This window comes from Camelina sativa, chromosome 11 (assembly GCF_030686135.1).
Source record: "Camelina sativa cultivar CO46 ecotype springtype chromosome 11, ASM3068613v1".
NCBI classification, from domain to species: Eukaryota; Viridiplantae; Streptophyta; class Magnoliopsida; order Brassicales; family Brassicaceae; genus Camelina; species Camelina sativa.
In genome coordinates, this window is record NC_141890.1 from 414198 (window position 1) to 440945 (window position 26748).

A 26748-nucleotide genomic window follows, 5' to 3' on the forward strand; every position below is an offset into this window, starting at 1 on the left:
AGCATCTGTAGAATCTCGTCTCTCTCCCCTAACCCTAGAAATGTTTCTCAACATACTATTTTCCCTTCTATTTCAAACCCTCCGATCCGTGAAACGCTACGTTTTCAAAACTCTAGGTACCTTTGTTTCATGCAGACGCCCGCTTTCCCCTGTTTTCTCGGCGATGACACAGGTCACTGACGTAGACGAAGATGACAAGCCTCACGAAGAATGAGGGGTTTTTCGGAATCTAATCCCGTATCTCTTACTTGGCTCTTCACGCGTTGCAACACCGTGGCTAAGAAGGAGCAGGAATCGTAGCGGCTAATCAATCACAGCGGTTGGATTAGTCTCAGACGTATTCAACGAGTCAAAACTAAGCAATCCTTCCTGAACATAGCGATAGGGCATGTTCCAGTATTCAAATTCCGGAGCCCCAATGTTCACGAACATTCAGTGAACCAACCGCTGAGATATACTGCTTTAGCTGCAAACTATAGGATCATTCGCAGTAGCACACGATGGTAGTTCCGAGAATTACAAGCGACTAAAGACAAAGCTCGGAGAGTAGGGTTCGATCTTCATCACAAGTTCTGATATCGAGCTTGTTCTTCACCTGATCGCCAATTCTATGGCCAAGAGAGTTGATCTCTATTTAGTAAGATGAGCGATTCTCTCGCGTTTCTAGTATCCCATGACCACAATATAGGCCGAGAGCGTAGTCAAAACGTTTCTATATTCTAAAAAAAATTATCGGATTGGCTTTTATCTATTCTGTTAAAAACTCAAAAAATGTTTTTATTTTAGAACAATCAAATATAAAGTCTCTCACACAGTTTCAGACATTACAAACGATGTGGTCGAATTAGCCATTTTCAGCTCGATCATAAGCGTTGGATTTGTGCTTGGGGGCAAATGTGAAGCCTTCGGGAACTTTTCCAAGCAGCAATTCCGATATCCGCACCTGCATGTTGTAACATTATATTAAACTTAAGCTCAGATAGTCCAAAGTAAGAAGACAATTGAAGGAGAAGAATTTAACGCACCCAGTCACCGGCAGATTCAGACATCATGAGTGTCTCAAGATCATCACGGCCAAAGTAAGAAGGCGGGCGCCAGTTGATTTGCTGCGGGATTACATCAAGCAAACCGACAGGTATGTACCTAAACGTGTAGCTTAGCCACTCCAGCAAGAAATGCCTAGTTGTCTCAACTCCTGTTTGAAAAATTAAGATAACGGCAGAGCATTTAGCCACAAGGGGCAGAACAAACCAGCATAACGTAATTTCAATTCCAGGCCTTGTGTTTTTTTACCTTTATTGTCGGATCCCCAATGTTGAAGACCAAAACGTACAAAGTCCTTCAAGATGTTAAGTCTTTCACCTGAGGTAATGTCCCAGTGACGTTGCTCTTTGATTTCAGTAAATATCCAAGGCTGCATAAGTAAAAAGCCCATTGAGACTATCGAATGATTTACTAGGAATAAGCTGATATTATATGGTCATACACACACCTTGATTAATGCTCCACGAGCAATCATGCAGCTAGACAACTCAGGACAGTCAGCCTTGTGTTTGTTCCAGTCTAAATAAGAGTACACATCTCCATTTCCTATAACTTGTAGGTTAGTGGAAGCGTTTTTGCTACACTGGTATATATAGTCCCAATCCGCAGACTTGCTATAACGTTGCTGTCTTGATCGCCCATGAATAGTCACTGCAGTGGCTCCCCAGTTTCCGATATCTGCAATTAATGAATCTATCCGATTCTTACCCTCAAAGAATGCCGTACGTACCTGGCACCAAATAGGATCGGACAAGTAAAGAATGGTTATAATACCAACACATTCACATCCACTAATGTTACAGTTTCATATGAAAGGCGATATCATTTCAGATTTGCTTAGACAGTTACCTTGATAGTGATAGGTGTTTCAACAATGGAAGAAGAAACTTCCACGATGTTCTTCATTCGTAATGGTTTGTTAAGAAGAGCTGAACCGGCACTTCTGTTGACAACCATATCTATCGGACAACCCATGTTGATGTCTATGAAATCAACAGTGCATTCTCGGTCTATAAGTTCAACTGTGCGCGACACTGTGTCAGGAAAAGAACCGCAAATCTGAACACCGAACAGATCTTCCGATGAATGCCGTCTAAGCAGAGCCCATTCCGAAGCTTGGCCCTACAAAACAACACTTGCAGGTTTTCAAAATATTACAAAAAAACAAGGTTTAGTTATTCTGTCAGCATAGCTGAGGGTACAATTATTGGCCTAACCTGCAAAAGATTTGTGCACATAGCCATCTCACCACAAGTCACATCTGCTCCCAACACTTTGCAAAGTCTTCGGAAGGGAAGATTGCCCACAGTTGTTAGGGGTGCAAGGTACAACTTATCCCTAAAATCAATAAGCTTTTTCTTTTCGCGAGGCTGCAACTTTAGACTACCATCAGTTTCAACAATTTTGATGCTATCCTCATCTTCTACGCCACCTTTTGAAGTAGAATACCCATTCTTTTTTGTTTCCTCTTCCACTTTCACGCCTGTATCAATCCAGTTTACTGGGACATTAGGATATTTTCTCATCCACACCCTTCTTATTTCAACTTTTTTCTCTTAAATATATAGCTATATAATTATATGTACTGAAACTATGCAACTATCTAAGACTATCCAGCAAAAGTTCATTGGCATTTTGGTGTAGAGAAGTGAGAGCCTAACCATCATTAACTCCAGCAACATCTCCAGGTTTAACTTTCTCTTCGTCCTCAGATTTTGCCTTTTTCATAGGACGAACTTCCTCAGTTTCTAATGGTCCAGGAATATCAACATCTTCTATCATTTCTGATGTAGGCTCAGAGCTGACAACTGAGTTAACCGCTACTTCAGTTGCTTGAGTAACGTTCGCACCATTTTGAGTTTTTTCTGCGTTAGTTTCTTCAGCAGCATTGCTTTTTTTGGCATGCCCCTAGAAATTGTAATGAAACAAAGAGAATAATCACTCAGGTCTCATGGTAAGAGATATATAGAAGTGAAATTGCAGTATATGACATGCCAGAGACACTGTACAAACACACACAAAAATAATGAAAATAAACGAAATAATACTATGTACGACATACCAATAGACCAAGGGACTTGAGCTTCGCATCTGCGTTGATAAAAGTCATCTTATTCTTCCACAGAAGCCTCTGTGTCTCTTTGTTAAAAAAGTTCATCTCTGTTTTTTCCTTCCCATCTGAATTACCAGCAATATCTCTGTGAGTGCCTAAGAATCTACAAGATAAACCATATGCACACTTCATCTCAGATGCCACAAATGGGCATTGCCCCTCTATATCATCTGGTTTCTGCAGTTTCAAGAAAAAAAATATTGTCAGTTTAATTTCTTTCTCAATATCATCCTCCAAGCTCAATCACACAAAATCAAACCATGTTCATTCAATCCACCCACTTCACAAACCAAATCAGCATCAGTAAACTGCAAAAGTGAGTACCTGAGCCTTGAAAGCTTCAATATCATGATTAAACCGGCAATTATCTTTATACTGACAGGAATTAACATCTTCTGTTCTCGCAACTTGCGGGCAGAGATTGATGGTAGATTGCTGCAAGAAAGACCATGCCAGGTTCGGTTATAAGATTCAAAGCTTAACCAACATAACCTTGAAAGCCTTCAGTGTCATGATTATGTAATGCTTATCACATCTACTCATTACACTCTGTATACTTGTAAAAAGTGAGATGAATGAGATACCTCGCGGCGTTCCCGTTTGAGCTGTCGTTTTGATTTCTTCTCCTGGACCAAGCCAGACTGAGGCGCCTTAACTTCGGCGACGTCGTTTTGCTTCAGGGAACGACTTGGTGGAGGACATAGGAACTCCTTCTTTATTGGTGCCATTGATCGTTCTATAAGCTCTTCCGAAGTCGCTTCATACACAGAGAACTGTTTCGTCGTCGATTCAGAAGAATCAGGCTTTGCATCTCCTCCAATACTTGAACCCGCCGCGAGCTCCGCTACTGCATCCGACATAGCGGACAAGCTCCGTCGTCGCCGGAAAGATTCTAAAGGTACAAGAAGCGAGTGATGGAGAGTGTTGTTGTTTAGGGTTTTAGATATTTTTTTGCAGAGACACGAAAACGACGACACAAACGGCGTTTTGGAAGGAAGTGGAAGTGAACACATTAATGGGTTGCTTTTTAATGGGCCAAAAATACGAGGCCCAGTTTGTTAGCTACAAATTCCAAATTAAAAGAAAAAGACAGATAGAGAGGAAAAAATACAAACAACAGAAGAAGAGACAGAGAAACCAAACTTAAATAAAACAAAACAAACAGAGAGGTTTTGTCTCTCAAGTTCAAACTCTTGAACCTTCATTACATATATGACCAGTTTCATACCTATCTACCATAAATTGAATTTTTTTCTTTCTAAAATAACATACTGTAAAATTAAATCTCTTGGACTTATTACGTCTTATATGATATAGTAGTATATGTAAATTCAACTGACTCTGCACATAAATAAAAAATATAATGTTTGATTTTGATATGTAACTTCAAAACTAAAAACTCCAACCCTTTTGATCCAACCACCACCGCAACAACTTGTCTGCTCTCTATTCATTAGATTCAGGTTTTGTTGCCAACGCCATGGTTCCATTCTGGTTCTGCTGAGACTGTTGTGGCTGCTGTCTTAACTGGCTGATGTTGAGTTGCTGGAACATCTCAGCGTTGAGTGATTGCATCTTTGATCTCTCGGATTCGTTGTGGCTGGTCTCACCGATTGCCAGTTTCAGTCGCTGGACTTCCCCATTCAGTGCTTCGTTCAGAGCTGCCATGGAAAAACCGGGATCAATCTTTTTTACATTCATTCAGGGCAAAATGTTTACAACAAAACAGAGATTTTGTCATTAAGGTTCAAATACAACATGTATAGATTTCTTCAATGTTGTACCGATTCAGATGCATATGAGTGAGATCATGTCTCAATGATATTGTAAACCATTGAACAAAAGAATTAATATAATTTGAGGAGAAATGCGTACCATCACGAAGACGTGCTTGTTGCTCCATTGCTTGAAGACGGAACTTGAGCTCATTGTTCTGATTTGTCAGCCCAATCATATCTCTCTGTATAATGCAGTATAACTAAAATCGTTAGAAACAAAAAAGATATAGACAAACCTAAGGCGCTATTACAACATTGTAGACCACGCACCTGCAAAAGCGTGAGCTGAGCAGACAATGTAGTAGCCTCGGTCTGAAGAGTCTGCACTTTGTGTTCCAATTCAACAATGTACCGCATCTTCCTCTCCTTTGATCGTGCTGCTGACTGACGGTTTGCCAAGATTCTGAAAAAGAGGAACATTGCATAAACATCCGAGAAACCCGATCATATAACACAAGTAAAGAAAGATTCAATATATACCTTTTGACACGCTTAGGATCAGACATAGCCATCTCAGCTAGTTTATCATTAGCCATGATCTTCTTCAATTCCGCAGCAGTAAACTCACCGTTTTTAAACTCAATGCTGAAAGCAGCAGCAGCAGCACCCGAATTCCCATCAACCGAGTTAGTAGGGGAAACTTTCCTCGAGATAGTACCGGGAGAAAGAGGCGGCTTGAGCGATTCCTCACCAAAAGAAAACTTGTCCATGAAACAGCTGTCGACAGAAACACTCCTGTAATGTCTGGTGGTAGGAGCAATATCTCCTCCAGCGGCTCTTCTCTTGACTCCTGTATTAGCACTCTCATTCACACTGCTGCTCTCTCCTTCCGTATCACTACTACCATTATTAGTCTTGTTCCCGCTTGCCCTGCTGCTCTCCATATCATCCCGATTCTCATTATTATTAGTACCTCCTCCGTTCTTGCTATCCTCAGCTTCGGAGGAGTTCAATACATCAATGTTTTCAAGATTCATATACGCAGAGAAGAGATCATCCATGGCTTCTCTGTCTCCAACGCCTTCCCTTTCGCAGCTGGACTCCTTCTTGACGAAAGGAGCAGACTTTGACCAATCAGCACATTCCCCACCAGAGAAAGACCTCTCCAAGGGTCTTGGAGGCAGCGAATTATTAAAGCCGGTGGGAATATCACTGCTGGAGCGTCTATGAGACTTCCTGGGAGGTAGACTCTCACCGGGTCTTACGGAAGAGGTGGAGTTATTACACCTGGTGAAGGGCGAAGAAAAGGCGGCGGAATCTGGATCCTCCATGGAGACATCGTGATCTGGTAGTTGAGCGGCGGAGGAGAGAGAATCGCGGAAGGGAGAAGGGCTTAAAGGAGGCAAAGAGTCGAAGGAGAAGAACGAGTTGGGCTGAGACAGTGAACGTGAATGAGAATGGAGAGAAGAGGGTTGTTGTCGGGAGGTAGGGATCTGAGAAAAAGGAGAAGTCGGTGGTGGGATTAAGTTAGGGTGAGAGGGAGGAACACCGATTCGTTTGGCACAGTTGGAGAATTGAGGAGTAGTAGTAGTAGAAGAGCGGAGGAAATTAGGGTTTAAATCGAGCTGCTGCTGATGGATTGGGGAGGAAGCATGTTTGGGAATGGAAGAAGAAGAGGTACCGAGAGAAGAGTGAAGTCTGTGGATCATATGATCAGTTGTGTTACTACACTTCTCTGTATCACCCATTGCTTCACCGGAGATCAGATCGAAATTTGGACCACGGATGTATAATAATGCAGTTTTACTGAATCACACCACACTCGAGAAAACCCTAAAAGATCAAAGCTTTTGTTGTGTAAAAACAGAACCTTAGTTAGTATTATCAATGGAAAGAAGAATAAAATTGAATTGCATCAATTTGATTGCATAGAGAAGAAAAAAAATTAGAGCTTTTGAAATGCAGAAGAAGAAGAAGAAGCAAGTGGTGTGGTGTGGTTTACCTCTACTTCAACGCACTTGAATTAATCAATGGCGCAAATGGCGAGAACGTATTATTACTGCTACTTTTATTCTTTATTTTTCTTTCAAGAAGCAAAATAAAAAATAAAAAAGACTAATCTTTTTCTTCTCTCTCTCTCTAGAAATTATAGAGAATAATCACAGACGGCCATTTTCTTCTCTTTCTTTTCTTTTTTTTTTCCTCCGCGATTTTCTCTCCCCTTATAATATAATATTATTTGTTTCTCGAAAAAATAGTAAAAACTCAAAAAGACACAACGACTTTTTTTTTTTTTTTGGCACGAGTCGAGCAAGAGAAAAAAAAAAAAAAAAAAAAAAAAGAGAGAGAGTCTATTAAAAAAAAAAACAATAGACACGGATTTCATGAGAAGAAGAGAGAGAGAATACTAGAAAACACCCAACAAAACGCGTGAATTTTAACCACAATCCCTCCCCAATACTTTCAATTTAATACAATTCTATCCTAAAAGTTTATAGTAAGTAGTATTATCTTATTTGTAGCCGTTTATGTCAAATCCTTTTTTTGACTAATGCGTATCGTATATGAATTTAACATATATATTCGATATGGTAAATCTTTAACATATATTTTGAAAATTATTACACGCACCCTAATATGGTCATATGGATTCAATTTGTATCCCGACCACATTTGACATTATTTTGCTAGACGAAAGATTCTGTCCTCGTTATGTTGTCATGTGTACAATATAAAAGCTATTCTTTGTATTTTGTTTTTAATTTTCGGCATGCCTTTGCCTTTCCTTATATGATCCGTTAAAATATTATGTAATGGACCGCCATATTGAAAAGATTTGTTCCCGATTTCTCTGTCTACTACACCAAGTCGATCTCTTCTTCAAATTCCAAGATATGTTTTTGTTTAGGAATTTTAGAGATCCGTCTGTGTTGATCTCATGCTGCAACGTTTAATTTGTAAAAGTACATACGACGACATATATCGATTTTTTATTTTTGTTTTGGCGATCAATCACGTTGTTAATCATATGTGTATTAATTACATTTATTCTGATTCTCTTTATCAGGAAACTAATATCAAAGAAACTTTTTTCTCCCAACGATAAAGTTTCCCAATATTGTTAGATGTGTTGTGTAGTTGTAGATTAAATGTTCCTTTTTATGATGGATTTTTGTTTCTAGTATTAGGAAAAAGATCTCACAGCTTTAAAAAACTTCCACTTATTTACAATCTAGATACCACATTACATTTTGTTTACAAATTTAGTGATCAACATAGAGGCTATATAGCAAAAAATTGTTGCAAAAATGCCAAAAATTGTCTGACGGTGGTGGTAGCCACTTTGATTAATTTTACAATCTTCGTAAACAAAATTTTAAGATCTAAATTTCATGCACCTATCAATATAATTTATATATTCATTTGTCTTTAATTACATGAGCCCCACCACACAACAAATATTATTGACTCTTATAACCACCTCCCTCCATGTTTCTCATAAATATCTTACATCTCATTATTTGATTCTAAACACTATCATATTTTATTCGGCAATGTATGTTTAATAGTTATAAAATTAAACATGAACTATCGTGGTCCGGTTTGTCCAAAAAAAAAAAAAAAAAAAGAACTATCGTGGTCCGTGGATATATACAACTCAATAGTCTTGCCGTCAACTAAAAAATAAGACGAGCCATAATTGAAAACCCGAAAAGTTTTTGAGTCGAACACTATATATATTTTGGAGTCAAGGATCAGAACATATTATCATTGTTATTATATTATTTTCCTAGCGATTAGTGTTCGAATCTTAAAACATGGCCCGAAATTTCTTAAAACCTAATTTATTTTGAGCTAAGTCAGTTGAACTACCGATTTATGATGAACTACACAAATCATTAAAAATTAATAATAAAAAAATTCTTTCACATATTTATTCCATATATAGTAGCATATTAACCCAGGGAAGATTTTTTTACGTCGAGTTATAGTATTACTTATTAGCTGATTTGATAATATAATTAAAAGTAGTTTTCGTTTATTGTAGACGAAATTTAACACTATTATAATACTTTTGAATGGAATTCCTACAATTCGGTCTAAAGTGGATTCAATTTCAAATAATAACTAGGAGTATATAATACTCCACTAGATTTGACATAAAATATTCAAGATAATTAAAAGCATTTATTTTCACAAAAGAGAGGCATAAATCTGCGTGTGAAATGGATAACTGAAAGTCGTAATTAAGGGTGTAAATCACGTGGATTAAGTCGTAGTCATATTTAATAAAATGGTCGTGTTACAATTAATTAACAGAAACCGAACAACGTCTATCTATGGAGTAGTATATATTAATCGAAACTAGGTTGCACGTTTTGAAAATGAAACCAATGACAATGTACAGTTTGTATATGCAATGGAAATGATCCACCCATCTAAATGTGAGCCAAACATATTTATCGGATTACTATTACCGTGTGTGCAGTGTTCTTTTTCGGCGAATAATGTATATATATTTGTTCTTTTTCTACAATCTTTTTCTTTTACAGAACTAATATCACAAACAGTGTTATGCATGCACTGTAAAATTAGATTATTGATTTCTACACGTAATTATAATATGTATATTTTATGAGAATGCCCTTAAACACATATATGTTTGGTATTTGTTTCCTAGTTTATAATTCTTGGCAAATGCAAATGATACATCGTCCATAACCATCAAATTGGTCGCACATGCTTACATGCATCCAAAGTTTGGAATATTTTTTTAACAAAATAAAAAAGTTTGGAATATAACTTTTTCCAATAAAACGAATATAAAAATATACTCTTTTGGTGAAATTAAACATTTCTTTTTTGGTTTCAGGATAACAAAAATCCTTGTATAAGGAGATTCAGTTCACCTAATATAATTATTTCTATTTGAATAAGTTAAACAACCTTTTTCAAAATAAAAAATTGAAGAAAAAACAAGTGGTTAATTAAATTTTAACAACAAATTAACCACACATAAACTACTATACACAAGTAAAATCCGAAAACTTTGAAGTAGTCGCACAAGAAAAATTTAATTTGTAGGTTTTGAAAAAAAAAAAAATATATATATATATATGTAGAATACGTATAGTATAGGTCGAGGCAGGCGGACCCTACAAGTTTATAGCTTATCTTCTTCAAACTGAAAACAAAACCAAACTTGGCGACAACTCCGCCGATCGAACCCACGTGGTTTCTTGTACATCCGTTAGATGGGTACACATGTGGGACCTAGTTATATTATCCCTCATTATTGCATTTGGTGGACTCACCACCGTTGACACGTGGCGAATCTGTGATTTAAGACATTATTATTTTTTCGTCACTCCCTCAGACCGGTGTAACAATTTATTCAAATGAAACACGACACAACAATCAGCTAATAGATGCGTCGGATAACAATAAGGACAATTCTAATAAGAAGAACATTTTTTGTTTCTTTAACTTTTGGAAGATGGATTGATGGCTGCGAATCGGAGAGAAGACTCACCTAGTCCGACATGATCGCACTTGACTATGCAATGGGAATGAAACTGTGCGTTTTAGCTTTGCGGTTGAGGTCTTATTCTCAAGTACCTTCCCGTTGCACTTTTCTCGATCCATATCATCAACCACAATCGCCAACCTCTCACAATTGTTTTCTATAGTTTCTTCATTTCCACTCTTCCCGGCAGAACTGTTGTTGTTGTTGACACACTCTTCTTCTCCAACTGCTACGCTAGCAACTTGCGTTGACACGTGGTGGCTTGAGGTAACAATCATGGTGATACCGAGACCGACCCAGATGATAATAGGTAGAATGATCAGGGACAAGGCGTAGTAGATGATCCATTGGAATCCTCTATGGTTCTTGCCGTGAAATGTCCATTCAAAAGCAAACGCAATCCCCGAGAAGAATGTTGCAAAACTGCTTATATATAGAATTCTAGCAAGTCTCGGGTTAGGAACATCAAAGAATGTTTTGATGCGTTCAAGCCATCGCTTTGGTGGACTACTGGCGGCCTTGTTTGGCATTTGGACCATGTCCTCTCTTTTTCTTTTGAGTGAAACTGTGAAAGAGATGGGAGTAAAGTCGTTTAAGCTTTTTTTTTTACTACTAATATACATTTGTTTTCCCTAATTCTTTGTTAAAGTTGTTAAGATTTTGCGATATAATTGTTGAGGTTTTGATTTTCAAAATTGTAATAAAAATAAATAATAATTCAACTATATTTATTAATTACAAGAAACATCGAACCAAGTCAAAACAGTACTACTAAACATTTGCATTAAGGGAAATATGGACAATAAAACACAGTAACGACCCTGCCTAGCTTCATTCTTTCATTCGACCTTTGATCCTAATTGTTAAAACTAAAACGACAAAAGGCAAAAGCGATGATGAAGAGAGAGAGAGCAATACTTGATATACTGTATAGTGGCTACTGACTGGCCCATAAATTTAGGCTACTTGATAGTGATGTAGCGGTTTGTGCCGTGCCTAGCCCAGTAGTCCTTGAGATCAACCAGAGAAGAAAGATCGTGCCCTTGGCCAGCTAAACGGCTAAGTAACCTAGAGAAGACACCTCCGCTCATTTTCCTACCGCCTATTCGAGAATGCCGCTTGTTTGGCATCTGAAGGAGTGGATACTGAGACAAAGTGGTCGTGCAGCAAGATGATTGCCACCCGCCATGTCCCCATTTGTAACACTGACGAGCAGTCCCAGTGCAAGTGCACATGGGCACTGGCATTGTCGTCTCATCGAATGTGACTAGGTTTAAACCGACATCGTTACTGTCCCAATCTTTTCTGCTTTTCATTCCCGGAGACGCAGCTTGACGGTTCAGATCCTCTCCCACTTTCTTTGCCTTTGATCTTGCTCCCTGCTTGCTCTCTTTCTTCCTTTTGGTCGTTCTCGTGTTGGCCGCTTCAGGTGTAATAGGGGAAAGGGATGGTAAGTGGCTTTCTTCTTCAGTTTGGGAACCACCACGATTGTTTTCACGGTATTGAAGAGCATTTAAAGCACTTTCTCTCTCCATGATGGCAGTATCTCTTTCAGAGAGAGCTTTGTCCCGCTGCTCAAGTGCTTCATCACGAGCGGCTAATGCTTCCTTCTTAGCTGCTACCGCTTCGTTTTTTTCCTTGACAGCTGTGTCCCTCTCGGCAAGAATGGACATGATCTTCTTATTCATCACCAATGCATTGTGCTGCTCCTTTATCTGATGCTGAGGCGTCATATTCCACTGTACACACAGAGTTTGTGCTTAGCTTAAAAGAGAGGTTATAGTATACTGTGATGTGAATCAAGTGTTTCGTCTATAGAGTGGGCCGAATGATGGCCCAAATAATAAAATGGGTCGAATACGGGTAAAACCCGGATTGAGATCCCGACGTGTGCGCTTCGTTGTTGTAATATATATCAATCAAATCAGATTAGCCTTACGGAAAAACTCTGATCCTTTTAGTAAATTCAACGGGGAGAGAGATCTGAGTTCTGAGAGAGAGATCAGATTCCATCGTCGAACGAACGAAGATCTTAAGATCCAGAATCGCCTGAGAGATGTCTACCTTTAGTGGCGATGAGACCGCTCCTTTCTTCGGCTTCCTCGGCGCTGCTGCTGCCCTCGTCTTCTCCTGTAATTTCTTCCTTACTCTCTCTTCTCTTATATCTCGCTCTGAATCCTTCGCTGATCTCGTTTGTGTTTGTTGGTTTTGCGCTTTAGATCGGCCTTGAATAGTTCACCGATCTGCTTTGTCCCTGATTATATTTCTTATGTAATTGCTCTGAAATTGATATACTAAGACCTTTATTTCCCCCCCCCCCCCCTGGATTTGATTTGGCTTAGCAGCGATACTTCTCACTGAACTATACTTGTATCCGTTTAGAAAATTCTAGTATTATCATCAGCAGATCAGATTCCTATAGTCATTGCTGCTAGATCTGTATTGTTGATTAATTGGTGAAGGAAAACTTTTACTTATTTACCATCAAAGTGGTTTAGTTGCTTTCATCCTTGTCAGTTAGATAATACTTATTCAGATCCAAGGGGTGCTGAATTATTAGTCTAAAGCATATTGATCGATCTTAAAGAGTGTGTATCTTTGTGTGATTTGCCTGACGTGGTGAATTTTACTGTTTAACTAGGCATGGGAGCTGCATATGGTACAGCAAAGAGTGGTGTCGGTGTGGCATCTATGGGTGTCATGAGGCCCGAGTTGGTGATGAAGTCTATTGTCCCTGTTGTTATGGCTGGAGTGTTGGGTATCTACGGTTTGATCATTGCTGTTATCATCAGTACCGGGATTAACCCCAAGGCTAAATCTTACTACCTCTTCGACGGATATGCCCATCTTTCTTCTGGTCTTGCTTGTGGGCTTGCTGGTCTTTCTGCTGGAATGGCCATTGGTATTGTTGGTGATGCTGGTGTCAGGTATGATCCTCTACGTCTTTCTTTGTGTACATTCACTTCTGCTAAAAAGACTCAATTTCTTACAAGCATTTCCTTATGAACCTGGATAACTTGAGTTTGGTGTTCTAGGCCATGGCGTATTTGATATGTTTAGCATCTTAAAGCATGTGTGTGTGTGAGTGTCTATTGCTTCATATATCCGTCTGATGATAAGCAACTTTGTTGGTTGATCACAGGGCCAATGCTCAACAGCCAAAGCTTTTCGTTGGTATGATTCTTATCCTCATTTTCGCTGAAGCTCTGGCTCTATACGGTCTTATCGTGGGGATCATTTTGTCCTCGCGAGCTGGTCAGTCCAGAGCCGAATGAGAAGAGAGTGCCGGTTCTTGAACTCCGCATGATTCTTTCTTTCCCTTTTCGCCGGTCTGTTCATGGAGCCGGGATCTTCTTTATATTATTTGTCAGGTTAGTAGAGACACAATGGTTTTGCTCCTTGTAGCATGTTTTTTTTCTGAAGAACGTGCTTGCTCGAAACAAAAACCACACATCATCAAAAGTGTTGTTCGTTTTCACCATTCTGTTATGTTTGTAATGAGACCGCGACGGATTCTTATGTTCCCAGTAAGATAACTGTGGGAGACACCCCTCTATTTATTATCTTTTGTCATTTTCAAATAAATACCAGAAAACTCGATTTCATCTTGTTTATGAAATTTATTCTGAGTATATTTTTTTGTTGCTCTCTATCATTAACATGTCTCTTTTACTTACAAATTACTCGTGGATAGAGTTGTTGAAAAGGTTTGTCTTATTTTGAAAGTCAAAATAAAACAAACTTCTCTCATACAAAAGTAGATAAACCTTAAGCAGCCGAAGCCCATATATTATTTTTCAATACAGAACAGGGACATGGAGCACCAATATGCAATGTACATACAGTGTTTAAAAGATAGACGTGAACACGGTCCGAATTGAAGGAAGCTTCCAATTTTAGCTTCACTTCAATCCGAGGAAGAAGAATGCTTTTTTTGTACAAAAAAACGCTGCGCTGTTTAGCTAGTAGAGAAGCCAAATGTGTGTTGTTTCTATAACGAAATGAACCGAACCGTCGTCTTTGACTGGTTTGAAAAAAAGCTCTCTTTGAAATTTTCTAACCGTCTCTCTTTTTTCTGAATTACTCTCTCTCTCTCTCTCTCATTTGTGTGCTTTCATCATAAATATAAAAAGTCAAAATCCGATCATCGTATCGTACGTTCTCATTCCCCTTAAAGCCGTTACAAATTTTAGGGTTTTATGTCTACCTTCGCCTATTGATTGGGGTAAAATAACAATTAAAATCTGAAAAATGTCTTCCCAAATTAGGTCACCGAAGAAACAACCGCCGGAGCCGCCGTGTCTAATTTCGCTTCTCCCTGAAGAAATCGTCGTCGATATCATATCCCGTGTCCCGAGATGCTGTTACCCAACTCTCTCCCAAGTCTCAAAGCGTTTCCGATCCCTCGTCTCCTCTCCGGAGCTTTACACAAGACGGTCCTCCCTCGGATTCACAGAACAATGTCTCTACGTCGCAATCTCCAAAGATCAAACCTCAGATATCCACTGGTTTACTCTCTGCCGGAAACCTAACGGAGGAGGAGAAAAAACACTCTCCGGCGGCGATCATCGTTTGGTACATATCCCTTCTCTCCCTCCCATGCCGCTTCATGGAAGCTATATAGGCCTTGGTCCTAACATCTTTGTGATGGGTGGATTTTGCGATTGGAAGATCACATCGAGCGTTTCGCTTATCGATTGTAGAACTCACACGGCTCAGTCTCTAACTAACATGCCTAAAGCCGTTGCGATTTCCGTTACGGAGCTTATTGATCGGAAGATTTATATAATTGGAGGATCAGATACGCTTTCACCTCTTAAATCGCCGTCGAGAAGCATTATGGTGTTCGATACAGATGCAGAAACGTGGTCTCTTAACTCGAGACCAGATTGGGAGCAAGGGAAGAGATGGTTCAGTAGTGTGGCTATAGGAGGTAAGATTTATATGAGGACTTGTTACAATAGCTTTGTTTACGAGCCTAATGAGGATGTTTGTGATAAAGACGTGGCTCTGCATTCTAAGGAGTGGTCGAGTGCGTGTGTGATTGATGATGTGTTGTATTACTATGATGTTTGTAAGAATTGTTTGAGAGCTTATGATCCAAAGCAGAGCTCTTGGGGAGTGGTGAGAGGTTTTGAAGGAGTGTTGCCTCAGGCTTGTAAGTGGTCGAAAACTGCAAGTTACAACGGTGGCAGATTGGTTCTCTTCTTGCAGAAAACAGAGAAAGCAGAGATTTGGCGTGCGGAGAAAACAGAGATTTGGTGTGCGGAGATCGCTGTGGAAAGACGAGCTGGTGGAGAGATTTGGGGTAAAGTTGAATGGTGTAATGTTGTGCTTGGTGGGAATTTTCACATTATGGAATGTGTAACTGTTGTCCTCTGATCTTGTGATAAATCTGAAATAAACTTTTGCGGCCTGTTGTTAGTACTTGTGTGTGTCTATTAGCTTATGAATAATGTGCTTCATAACCTCCTCCTGTTTATTAGCGTAAGTTTGTATGGTGTGATGTTGTGTTTGGTTGGGGCGGGGCAATCTTACATTTGTCAATTGAGTCCCCTGCTGCTTCTTCTCTTCTATTGTAGTGATTCTGAACTTAACGTGACAGAAGGATCTAGACAATTTGCAAGTATACTAGCTCATATTTGGCCTTTTACTTTGCAAACGACATTGCTATCCAAACAGCTTCTTTATTTGTTTGTGGATTAGGAAAAGAAAGGTTCCGCCATGTCTTGTAGAAACTGTTTGGGAATCCTATACGCCTCATTTCCTAGCTGTTGAAAGGGTGTGGATCCTTTTAAGTTTTATCTTCATCTAATGTTGATTTTTGTAACCTAGGTTAAATGATGAAAGTAAACATTATCAACCAATAAAATAGAAGAGATGAAAACGTCTTTGCTGCCTTCAGTTATTTATTTGGCAGAAGCAACAAATTTTTGTCTCGATGTCCCTTTAAAGAAAGTAAGACCTATCTGAGAATTTGTTTATTATGTTTCCATTTGAGAATGTGTTTACAAGTTATTTTTAAATTAAAATTAAATATCTAAGACAGTATTTACGGGTAAACAGACCAGAATTTAGGAAGAAAAATAATCAATTACAACATTGTATGTTTCAAAATCAAAAGACAAGCAAAGAAAACGGCATAGACACCAAGAAGATATGCAAAAGATGGCTTCTGCTACAAGAAACCCAAAAGCATAGTGTCATTGGCGAAGCAGAAGTTAGAAAAGTGTAGGCATGCTTTTTCTCCAGCTATGCGATCTCCGAGTTGTCAAGAACGAAGGAGGTGTAAAAGTCAGACCAAACATCTCCTTCATGGCTCTGCCTTGCTCAGCGAACCTCACAAGCTTCGCTACAACATCTGCACTTTCTACAACCTGAGTCATGTCTTTGGGATTGCTCCAGAGCTCGTTCACAAGTTGTAAACGCCTGCGCTTGGAGTTAACCGCAATCCCAAACTTGTGATAGATTCTTCTCCTCTCTTCTTCTGAAAACCTTTTCCCCACAAGCTTGCTCAGCATCTTTCTCTCCCTGTGAAGCGCTTTCCGGCTTTACCAAAACCAAACGCCACAAAAAAAAAGAGTAAGGACTTAACAAAACTGCAACCACACATGCCAAACGCTATATACAAACACCAATAAAAAATCTAACCTTGAGGCCAATGTTATGGTTTCTCCTCCTTCCTCCAATGCTTGGTTCCCCTGAGAGAAGCTATCTTTCATAAACAAAAGTCTTCTTAGCTCTACTCCGATGTAGATTGAATCCGCCTCATCTCCTTTGAAGAGCAAGTAGAAGTATGTTCTATGCACCAAAGAGATGTTACAGGTTTGCCATAGTTCCAGAATCTCTTGCCGCTGTCTCTCAAATTCTCTGTCCATGGACTCCAGACCAATGTCCCTCCCAATTTTACCAGAATCCTCAGCAGTCAAGACCTGATAAACAAAACTTGAAAATGAATTGTAAACTACAAAGAAGAATTGATCAGTATATATGCTTTTAAACTTACCTCGCCTTGACGCTTAGCCATTTCCTTAAGCCCTTCAACGAAAGTACGGATGGTAGTGATACCTCCCTCTTCTCCCAAAGGCGTTCGGATGCTCTGAGCCCCAGTGGAATCGCTCGCGCAAGAAGACATAGAATCATTCCTCGACACACTAGAACCGAAGTCTAAATCAGGAAACGCAATCTTGTGACTCTCTGGTCTTCCGAGGAAGTCTGGCCCGAGGTTTTCTGGCGGAGTGCTCATGCCTGGTACGGTATCACTGCGGTTCCAGCTTCTCACCTTGACGTTCTGGCCTACACTCGTTTCACCGTTAGCATCCTCACCACGGCCTAAAACGTTTTCAGGTTCTGCTCTCTCGTCTATGTTGTTATTATAGATAGTGACTGATTCCTCAGTCTCAATGCATTGAACTTCTCTGCAATATTCTTCTGATCGATCTTCAGAACGCCTAGGCAACTCTTCGGCCAGATCCTCGTCGTCAGAGTGAGAATGAACATAAGCTCTTGATATTGACAGGGGTGTCGACATTCCATCTGATATGTAACTCCTTCTGTCTGAATCAACCACGCCTGATGTCTCTGATACTGAACCATCCTCCCACTTGTCTGTGTGGTTGCCGAAATGTGGAGTTACAGGCTTACGACAGAGCACAAACATAAGCAAGCCGTTTAGTATAATTACCATAGAAATCTAAGGAACAAATGTGATGAACAATTGAGTATCTGTTGCATAAAGTGAGATTGTGGGAAGAACCGGCAATACCTTTGAGGCCACATTGTGTTCAACCATTCTCATGAAATCTTCAAGCCGGGATTGAGCAAGATCCCTCTGTTTTGTCAACTCTGTGATCTGCTTTTCCATCTGCATAACACGAACTCTTAATCAGCATTAACCCGCCCCACAGTTACAAAAACAAGTCAATGTCATACCAAACCTGAAAATGATACTTATGAAAGCACAAACCTTTTGTATCTGAAGATCCTTCTTTCTCACCGTCATCGCACAATCACAGTTTGAGGCAGGTGAGGAGGCAGGGTTTCTGAGTTCGGTCTCGAGCCTCGCAAGCTCACGCTGTAGTTGCTTCAGCAGAGCCTTGTCTGACATAACAACATTGATCCGCGCCTTTGTGGTAACTTCCTTTGCACAGCACGCAAACAAGAGAGTGTTCCTCGTTAGCTCTACATGACTCCTCGCTGGGCTCAGAGTGCAGATAATTGCGGTTCTTGCATTCCCTCCCAAGCATGGCTGTAGAATTCGTGTTAGCTTGGAGTCTCTAAAGTTGATGTGCCCTTGTTTTCCCTTACTAGAACAAGTGTAAAACCACGTGGTTCTATTAAATAAAATTTTAACTAATAAAGCATGTACTTCAAAGGATGTATTGTTCACACACCTAAGTTTACGGATCACTGTTCCAAGAGTCAGCAGACTTCGATTGATATGGCAGCCTTCCTTAAGTCTAGTACCAGCTGACATCGCCTGTGATGCACGCTCACTTCCTGCTAGATCGATGAAATTCTGCACGTAAAGGGAGATGAACATGGACACGGTTATTTAGAGAAACAAAAACCTCAAGATCCAACATAAAGTTAAGGTTGTTTAGCTTTGTAGATGAGAGCATACCACACTCGCCATGAGGGTAGTGGAGTTTTCTTTGCCTAAGAACTCACGAGCAGAGCTTTCAACTGACTAAAAATTAAGGGGACAATCAAGGGCCAAGCTAAGAGCGAGAGAATTTGTATGTTAAATCCAGTGATAGATAGAACTTAACCAGTCTAATAATTTGATGAGATCTAGAACTTCTCTCATTCAATGAGGTTTCACCAATCTTGCGCTGTGCTGCAGAAGTGAAGAAACATGTAAGTCTCATTTCTTTAGACAACATTTTCTGAAGAACAATCTGAGTTTCAGACCATTTGCAAAACACCATTACTATCATTGGCTACTTCATAGTAATGGAAAAGTGAGTTTTGACTTTTGAGCTTTACCTTCACAAATAGATAGAAGCTCCTTCAGATGGTTCCAGTCTCGCAGAGTTTCCTCTGTGGCTTTATCAACAACGGTCCCTTTCTAATAAGAAAAAAAGAGCAAGGAGAGTCAGAAAACTTTACAAACGAAAAGCCTGCGGTAACGAAAATGACATTCATTTACCTCAGGATCGTCTCGTAGCCTCAGTGATGTACCATCTGAGCTAAGCAGATCTCGTATGGCCTCATTGTAGATCTCTATAGCTGAAAATTTCACGGCAAACGCCCTTTCTTCATGCTGCAGCATCCAGATCCAATTAGTGGTGCATAAGAAAAACATATACCAGTATTAACTATGGAAAACAAAAATCTGATGTAATGAGGTTTGTACCTGAAATATATAGTCAAATATGTCAGCCACAGCAAATTCAGTAATACCAGACATGGTGTATGTCTTTCCGCTACTCGTCTGGCCATATGCAAAAATACTACCTGTCAATCATTATTACAGTCATTCAAGAACTTAGCATATCGTTTCATCAGTACGAGCATCAGCAAAACAACGGGAAGAGATAACTCACAGTTGATTCCTTTGACAACCGACAGAGCGATTTCCTTGGTCCCATCCTCGTAAACTTGTCTGGTGGGACATTCACCTCGGTAGACTCTATCTGTTACCAAAAAAACATCAATCAGGGAATGGGAATCAGAGTCAACACACGGATGAATAGTGGTATCTTTTCAAATAGAAAAGCAAAGGTCAAAGCTAGGTATGAATTAAGTCCTTTATAAGAGGTTGTGATGCTGCTAAATATCTCATTATGGATTTCAGACTCAGGAGGTAAGCTATTAGTTTGGAGTTCAAGTAACACAGAGGTTAAAGCACTATTCCTCTTCTTACCAAATGAATATGCAGAAGGAAAGTTTGAGCCTTCGCGCAACGTGTTTCTGTACAATATGGTGGTATCATTGATGCATTCCCAATCCGCAGCTTCATTAGATGCAATCTCCTTCTCGTTTAGAGGCCTCAATCTAACCAGAACCAGTATCTTCTCTTCTCGGGCAACAGGCATCTGTGTCTTCTCCATCTCTTTCTGCTCTTCTTTAGCAAGTGCTACCAATTGCTCAACATTGGTTTGATTTCAGTGAAACCTTTGTTTTCCTGAAACAGTTGTTTCTCTAAGATTGGAGTCCTTGGATATCTATTGCAGAATATATTTTCAAACTGCTGAAAGAGCTTCAAAAGCATAAAACTATTGAGAAGAAACCAAAAGGGGGACTTAAACACACAACACTCAAATAAATGGCAAACTCAAAAAATCTGATCTCACCAAACCAAAGCTAAGAGATTAAAACATGAAACATGCGTAGAAAAAGACAAGCTGCTATGTTCTGCTGAAAGAGAACACTTTATACATTTCAATGAACCAAACACAAAAAAAAAAAAAAATAGAAGACTTTTTGTTATTTATAATATTAGGTTTTGTTCAAGACAGTTTACTTAGAAGGTGATCTACCTCAACTGAAAAAGCAAAAAAAAAAATAATTAATTAAGAAAACAAAGATTACCGACTTTATCTGTACTGTAATGGTCACCCACTATGCTTGAAGACTAAGTCACGTTTTACCAATCTAAAACATTGTTTAATCAAATAAGAGGTAACGCAATGGTCCCACAGACCACACTTCTCTGTCTGAAAGGCATATATAAAGTGTAAGAGGAAAAAAAAAGTTTAACATATTCTAAAGATTTGAAAAGTGACTTGGATTAAAATAACATTAAGTTTTTGTATACATCAATGGAGAGAGAGAGAGATGGAGACAAGGTCAGTCATAAATGCGTGTTTTTAAGGTAAACTTAAACTAAAAGGAGCTTCGAGTTTACTAGTCAAAGCGCATTGAAACTTTTCAATTGCATCAAGCGAGCAGTTAAAAACATCATTAACAAAAAAAATCGTAAGAATATAAAGTACCGTATACATGTCAAATGAACAAAAAGAAACATGCAAAGAGAGAGAGGAATATTACCTAGTGAGTTGTCTTCTTCCTCAAGGCAATGTGGTTCCAATAACATTGTCTTGTCTCACTCTCGCACCTGGAAGCTCTTATCTGCAACAACATACACTACAGAATTCAGAACCAACACTAGTTACCCACAGATTCCTAACTGTATTTCAACAATTTTCTTCTTACCTGTTTCAACTACACACCAAGAAAACCCAAACAGAATTTGAAAAAGTAATGTAATAGTAAACCCAAGAAGAAAATTAGTAAGAAAGAGACTGGAAAATTCTGATTTCACGCTTTATAGGAGAAATTTTCAAAAAAGTATAAACAACAACAATGCGAAGGAGAAGTGAGTTGCGGCCCTAAACAATGTAGGGAATTGAAAGCACAATGACAAAAAAATTGGAGACACCGGAAAACCAAAACCAAAATAAGGGAAAGATATAGAGAAGAGAAATCCCTACAAAGGATTGCTCTTACAACTCACTCCTGCTAACTACTAGTAACTAGTTTGTAGTTGTTGTTGCTGTTCGTCGTCGTCGTCTGCTTCTTTACTTCTGTCAAGGGCCGACCACTCACTCGGCTCTGCTCGGCATTGATTGATGATTTGGTCCCCCAAAGATAGTTTCTCTCTTTTGTCTTTTCTATTCGCTTCGCCGGTTCCTCTCTCTATCTCTCTCTCTCCTCCGTCTAGGGGAGTTGACAAATCTATCTAATGACCATTGTACCCCTGAATCTTTAGTACTAAGAACAACCGCCACATGGACCTCCTCCACTTCACTTTACATTCTGTTTAGAGCCCATTCGTGACAGGACTTTTCCTCGGCCCATATGTTATTATTACAAGTAGAAGCCCAACAATTTCCACCCCTGCTTGCTACCGTCACCACTCACCATGTTCCATGTACAAGGCAAATCAACATTCATCTCTCGATTCTTTACCTTAAGTTTTTTTTTGTTTGGTTTTGTTCCCTTCTGTGTTCTTCTTCACATCAATTTTTTTTTGTGAAATTTGCATGCTTTGTGTTTTATTAATGATACACTAAATATTTTCTTAGTTTATGTTATTAATGATACCTAAGGTAGGTTAAATCCTTACATTGAGATTCTTGATTCTTGAGTAACATCATAAGCTACAACATACTCTGAAATGTGTACGGCATGTTTAAATGTGTGTTTGTTTGGCTAAAAGACTACATTAAGAGATCCATTCGTAATCTCAACAGAATATATAGTGCGCAACTTGTATAATACTACTATTAATGTCGATTTTTAAAAAGTATTTTCTTTTTTGGATATGTTTAACATTTGAAAATTTTAATTCGTTGTGTTTAAGAATATGTATAGCGTCAAAATTTTACAGATACCAATTACCAAGTGTCATAATATTTCTGCTAAATAAATGTTTATGGAGAGAAAAATTAACTTTGGGGGAAAAAAAATCAAACGCAAATGTGAAGAAGATCTTTAGTAGCTAAATGAAAATGTGAATATGGATGGGCAAAAACAACTTTAAACCAAGGCCACTAGTAGAGTTTTGAGAGTTGGCTTTCAACTACTTCTCGACCACCAATTTTTTTTTAAAATTGGCTGGTGACATTTGGCCCACCCACCTTTTTGTTTTTTTTCTTTTTTTTTTTTTTATATTTCCTCTTGTGGCTCTTATTTTTTTCCTTTTTCTTATATCATTTTTGTTCGTAATTTACTTTCTTCTTTAACTAGTCACACATCCTACATCAACTTGCACCTATAAACACAATTTCAGCTGCCATCACAAAAAAAAAAAAAAAAAAAATAGAAATCAGATAAAATATCCAACATATATATAGTTTTGAACTTTGAAGTAGAAAAAAATCATATAAGGTTGAAATTGAGAGAGAGAGAGAGTGATTCACCAAAAACGAAGGAAACAAGAGGACGAGTCTATTTCATTTTCAGGGAAACACATCACAATGACCTTCCAGATGGCATTATAGAGTCTTTTTTTTTGTCTTTCACGATTAGGGTCCCATTTTTAGTAAGAGAGAATTTTATTTTCAAGTCTTATAATGGAACTTTAATTTTTTTTTTTAAAAATCTTATTAAAACAAAACCATATCCACTAAAGATATGGGTGTTCCCAGTATATTTTTCTCCTAATCATTCTGTACATTTCTAGTTAGACACTTACTATTTTTATTTTCTCTCTAACGAATAATTAAAAGAAAAAAAAACACTAATGAAATTATTAGAGAAATTACTGAAAGTAGTAATTAACAGTTTTTTTTTGCTGCCTAGTCACAGCGAGTGAGTAGGTGTGTGTATCTGATTACTCTCGGCGCGTGGATTTGGTCGTCTCTTCTGGTCTCTCTCTCTCCTCCATCTTACAAAAGATTTTCTTCTTCTTCTTCCTCTTCCTCTTCCTCTTCCTCTTTCTTGATAGTTAATTGATACCAACGCGTAATCCTAATCCTTAAATCTAGACTTGCTCCTTAATTAATCTGAATTTGTTCCGACTTGATTATCTCTTTGACTCGCAATCTGAGTTCTGGCTAAAGATCTTGACTTGGAGGAGGTGAGGAGGAGATTCATTGTTCCGAGTAGAGTGAGAAAAAAGGAGACTTTTTTTAAGATTGAAGAAGAAAGATGCGAATTTTGTGCGATGCCTGCGAGAACGCAGCCGCTATCGTCTTTTGCGCCGCCGATGAAGCTGCCCTTTGTCGCCCCTGCGATGAAAAAGTAATTTTTTTTTTTCTTAGCCTTCTCTGTATCTGTTGTTGTTGACTGTGCTCTGATTGATAGGTTCGTCAAAGATCGAGTCTTTTGTTACTTGTCTCTGGGTTTCTCACTTGATTTTGCCTGAGTTGATCTGACTTTGCTCGACAAGCCTAGAAAAGTTTAAGAAAATAGATTTTTGGAGATTTGGTTTATAGATTCTTAGGCTCTTTGAGTTGGAGTGAAGCTGATTCATAAAGTTGAAACCTGGTGGATTAACATGTTCAATTGATGATGAAATACAAGTTTCTTGTTGCTGCAGTTTCAATGATGGATTCTATTATGTGATGTACATTGCAGGGAACGTTTTGTCTCCAGAGTTTGCATTTTGTATAACTTCTGGAGAATGAATATTATCCATTTTTCCGCTCTTTGCCATTTATCAATCCCTTACTTCAGTTAGATGACTCTTAAGGGTAACACTTTACAGTCCTTTTCGAGTCATTGCTTAATCCGTTTCTATTGCAATAGCTCTTACTAGTTTTCAGATATTTATGGAAAATGGGATGACTTGGTGTATGATTCATAGCTCTGTGGCTTTTTTTTACTTCAGGTTCATATGTGCAACAAGCTAGCTAGTCGGCATGTACGTGTTGGTTTAGCTGAACCAAGCAATGCGCCGTGCTGTGATATATGCGAAAATGCACCTGGTATGTTCTGTTTACATTGATTTTCCCATACTCATGGTTCATTGTTTAAAGAAGAGAAATCTAATTCGTCGTTTCTCATCTCGGCCTTGTGAGAACAGCCTTCTTTTACTGTGAGATAGACGGTAGTTCCCTTTGCCTGCAATGTGACATGGTAGTGCATGTTGGTGGCAAGAGAACACACGGTCGGTTTCTTTTGCTGAGACAGAGAATCGAGGTTTGAAATAACTAAGTTGATCGGACACACAATCATTCTGAGTCCATGTTCTTGATCTAATTGTCATCTTGTGTTTACCGTTTCTTGTAGTTTCCAGGTGATAAGCCTAAACCAAGCACTACTAGGGACAATTTGCAGAACCAAAGAGTCTCTACACATGCAAATGGTGAAGCTAATGGCAAGATGGATGACGAAATGATCGATTTAAATGCTAATCCGCAAAGAGTACATGAGCCAGCATCAAACAACAATGTATTTCAATCTCTCTCTATCTTAATATATAGATATCTCTATAACATTCTCCATCCTTGTATTGTGTTCTCAATTTGTTTTGTTTCTCAACGAGCAGGGCATTGATGTAAATAACTCAAACAATCACGAGCCTGCAGGCATTGTACCCGTTGGACCCTTTAAACGAGAGTCTGAGAAGTGATAAGGTGAAAGAGAGAAGACCTTTACTCTGATACCAAAAAAATCAGTTTAAGAAGAAGATTGTAAAAAGTTTTAAGAACTGGACATCCTTGCTGGGTTTGCTGGTACCTCAGCTTTGTTGTTGAAGAGGGGAAGGTTTATGTTGTTTGTGCATTATCTTTAGTTTGACGGAATTAGCTTAAGGGCTCTGATGCAGCGTAGCATCGATCCTTAATGGGCCTGGCATCGGTGTTACTTGTCCATTAAGTTACAGCTTTAGTCAGTTTTGTTAGCTTTCGTTTAGTCGGTTATTCTCATCATTGTTAGGGTTTTATTTTTTTCTTCCTACGCCTCTATAAATAGAGAACGTAGCAGCATTGTAAATCATCACATATTGCATCAATAAAAACCAAAAAAAGAGTAGTCTTAACTACTCAAAAGAGCTTTGTTTTCTCGAAGCCCTGCAAGGAGGACTTGCAAAACTTCGTCGACTTCGATCTCACAACTCCATCTCGGCTCTATCTCTTTCGTTTACACCCCATCCTCTCTCTTCACCTCTGTTTTCTCCTTACTCTGTTTTACAACTATCAAAACAGAGCATCGGTTCTTGTCCAGCTTCCGCTCCCCTTACCATTTGGTATCAGAATCACTTCGTTCCTAGTCGGTTCGTGTCAACCATGGCACCCACTAAACCACTTAAAGATGCTGATGTTCGTGCTGATCCACCAACCTTCAACTTGAATGATCTACGTGAGCTGTTGACAACATCCAACGAAAACCTCGCCACATCAATCCAAACAAGTGTTCAAACGGCGATCCAAACTTCTCTTGAGGAATTGAATCAAACGTTGCTTCGCCTTCTCGGGGATCAACATCCACGTGTTGATGATGTCCACGCTAACCCAAATCATGGAGTTGATAACGTTGCCGTCAATGATCAAGCTGGTGTTCTCGTACAACAAGACCACAACAATCAGCGAGGTATGATCAATTTTAGACCACAAGAGCAACGCTTCCAAGACACACGATGGGAACAAAGTTTTCGCGTCGACATTCCGGAGTTTCATGGTGGTATCCGCGGTGACTCCCTCCTCGATTGGTTGGTGGCAGTGGATGAGATTTTGGACTTTAAAGGTGTTCCTGAAGACCGTAGAGTTGGCTTAGTTGCTACTCGTTTTCGTGGTCATGCGGCTTCATGGTGGCAACAAACAAAAGTCACACGTTCATGGTCGGGGAAGGCTGCAATTACCTCTTGGGAGAAGCTTAAAAAGAAGCTACGTGAGACCTTCCTGCCTCATAACTGTGACAGGACAATGTACAACAAATTGTAAAATTTGAAACAA

General features: G+C 39.0%; 6 protein-coding genes and 2 pseudogenes across 12 annotated transcripts; 3 read left to right on the forward strand and 5 right to left on the reverse strand.

Annotated features, from left to right (window-relative positions):
- Positions 1-698: 698 nt before the first annotated feature.
- Positions 699-4136, reverse strand: LOC104727473 (tRNA-dihydrouridine(47) synthase [NAD(P)(+)]-like). Its single transcript, XM_087471402.1, has 10 exons — positions 3742-4136; positions 3482-3592; positions 3107-3334; positions 2706-2952; positions 2262-2527; positions 1894-2166; positions 1493-1774; positions 1294-1414; positions 1026-1195; positions 699-943 (listed from the first exon to the last, which is right to left on the reverse strand). The coding sequence occupies exons 1-10, from the start codon at positions 4015-4017 to the stop codon at positions 845-847; spliced, it is 2073 nt and encodes a 690-aa protein (XP_087327528.1). The 5' UTR covers positions 4018-4136; the 3' UTR covers positions 699-844.
- Positions 4137-4283: 147 nt separating this feature from the next.
- LOC104720797 (bZIP transcription factor 29) lies at positions 4284-7320 on the reverse strand. The gene is made up of 5 exons (XM_010438682.3): positions 6878-7320; positions 5416-6722; positions 5206-5338; positions 5033-5117; positions 4284-4818 (listed from the first exon to the last, which is right to left on the reverse strand). The coding sequence occupies exons 2-5, from the start codon at positions 6621-6623 to the stop codon at positions 4604-4606; spliced, it is 1641 nt and encodes a 546-aa protein (XP_010436984.1). The 5' UTR covers positions 6624-6722; positions 6878-7320; the 3' UTR covers positions 4284-4603.
- A 2700-nt stretch (positions 7321-10020) lies between these two features.
- LOC109127534 (uncharacterized) lies at positions 10021-10980 on the reverse strand. The gene has a single exon (XM_019232454.2). It carries the CDS (start codon positions 10939-10941, stop codon positions 10405-10407), a length of 537 nt encoding a protein of 178 aa, XP_019087999.2. The 5' UTR covers positions 10942-10980; the 3' UTR covers positions 10021-10404.
- A 384-nt stretch (positions 10981-11364) lies between these two features.
- On the reverse strand, positions 11365-12135 carry LOC104727474 (protein BASIC PENTACYSTEINE5 pseudogene; annotated as a pseudogene).
- Positions 12136-12196: 61 nt separating this feature from the next.
- On the forward strand, positions 12197-14034 carry LOC104720798 (V-type proton ATPase subunit c1). Its single transcript, XM_010438683.3, has 3 exons — positions 12197-12534; positions 13044-13329; positions 13545-14034. Exons 1-3 carry the CDS (start codon positions 12459-12461, stop codon positions 13675-13677), a joined length of 495 nt encoding a protein of 164 aa, XP_010436985.1. The 5' UTR covers positions 12197-12458; the 3' UTR covers positions 13678-14034.
- A 396-nt stretch (positions 14035-14430) lies between these two features.
- On the forward strand, positions 14431-16051 carry LOC104720799 (F-box/kelch-repeat protein At4g38940 pseudogene; annotated as a pseudogene). The gene has a single exon (XR_015570723.1). The product of XR_015570723.1 is annotated as an F-box/kelch-repeat protein At4g38940 pseudogene (transcript).
- Positions 16052-16453: 402 nt separating this feature from the next.
- LOC104720800 (kinesin-like protein KIN-7F) lies at positions 16454-22097 on the reverse strand. 5 transcript variants are annotated; one of them, XM_010438685.3, is made up of 15 exons: positions 21864-22097; positions 21398-21478; positions 20271-20531; positions 19951-20040; positions 19761-19861; positions 19554-19667; positions 19391-19472; positions 19174-19241; positions 19026-19091; positions 18796-18920; positions 18369-18708; positions 18168-18266; positions 17409-18041; positions 17054-17334; positions 16454-16951 (listed from the first exon to the last, which is right to left on the reverse strand). In XM_010438685.3, exons 3-15 carry the CDS (start codon positions 20455-20457, stop codon positions 16624-16626), a joined length of 2514 nt encoding a protein of 837 aa, XP_010436987.2. In that variant the 5' UTR covers positions 20458-20531; positions 21398-21478; positions 21864-22097; the 3' UTR covers positions 16454-16623. The 5 variants fall into 5 exon arrangements, with proteins under 5 accessions (XP_010436987.2, XP_010436988.2, XP_010436989.2 ...); XM_010438686.3 differs by having other exon boundaries at positions 21841-22086; XM_010438687.3 differs by having other exon boundaries at positions 21563-22056.
- Positions 22098-23121: 1024 nt separating this feature from the next.
- On the forward strand, positions 23122-25845 carry LOC104720802 (B-box zinc finger protein 19). Of its 2 annotated transcripts, XM_010438689.2 has the most exons (6): positions 23958-24094; positions 24431-24546; positions 24684-24780; positions 24879-24994; positions 25085-25246; positions 25344-25845. In XM_010438689.2, the coding sequence occupies exons 3-6, from the start codon at positions 24690-24692 to the stop codon at positions 25425-25427; spliced, it is 453 nt and encodes a 150-aa protein (XP_010436991.2). In that variant the 5' UTR covers positions 23958-24094; positions 24431-24546; positions 24684-24689; the 3' UTR covers positions 25428-25845. The 2 variants fall into 2 exon arrangements, with proteins under 2 accessions (XP_010436990.2, XP_010436991.2); XM_010438688.3 differs by lacking the exon at positions 24431-24546 and having other exon boundaries at positions 23122-24094.
- Positions 25846-26748: the final 903 nt, after the last annotated feature.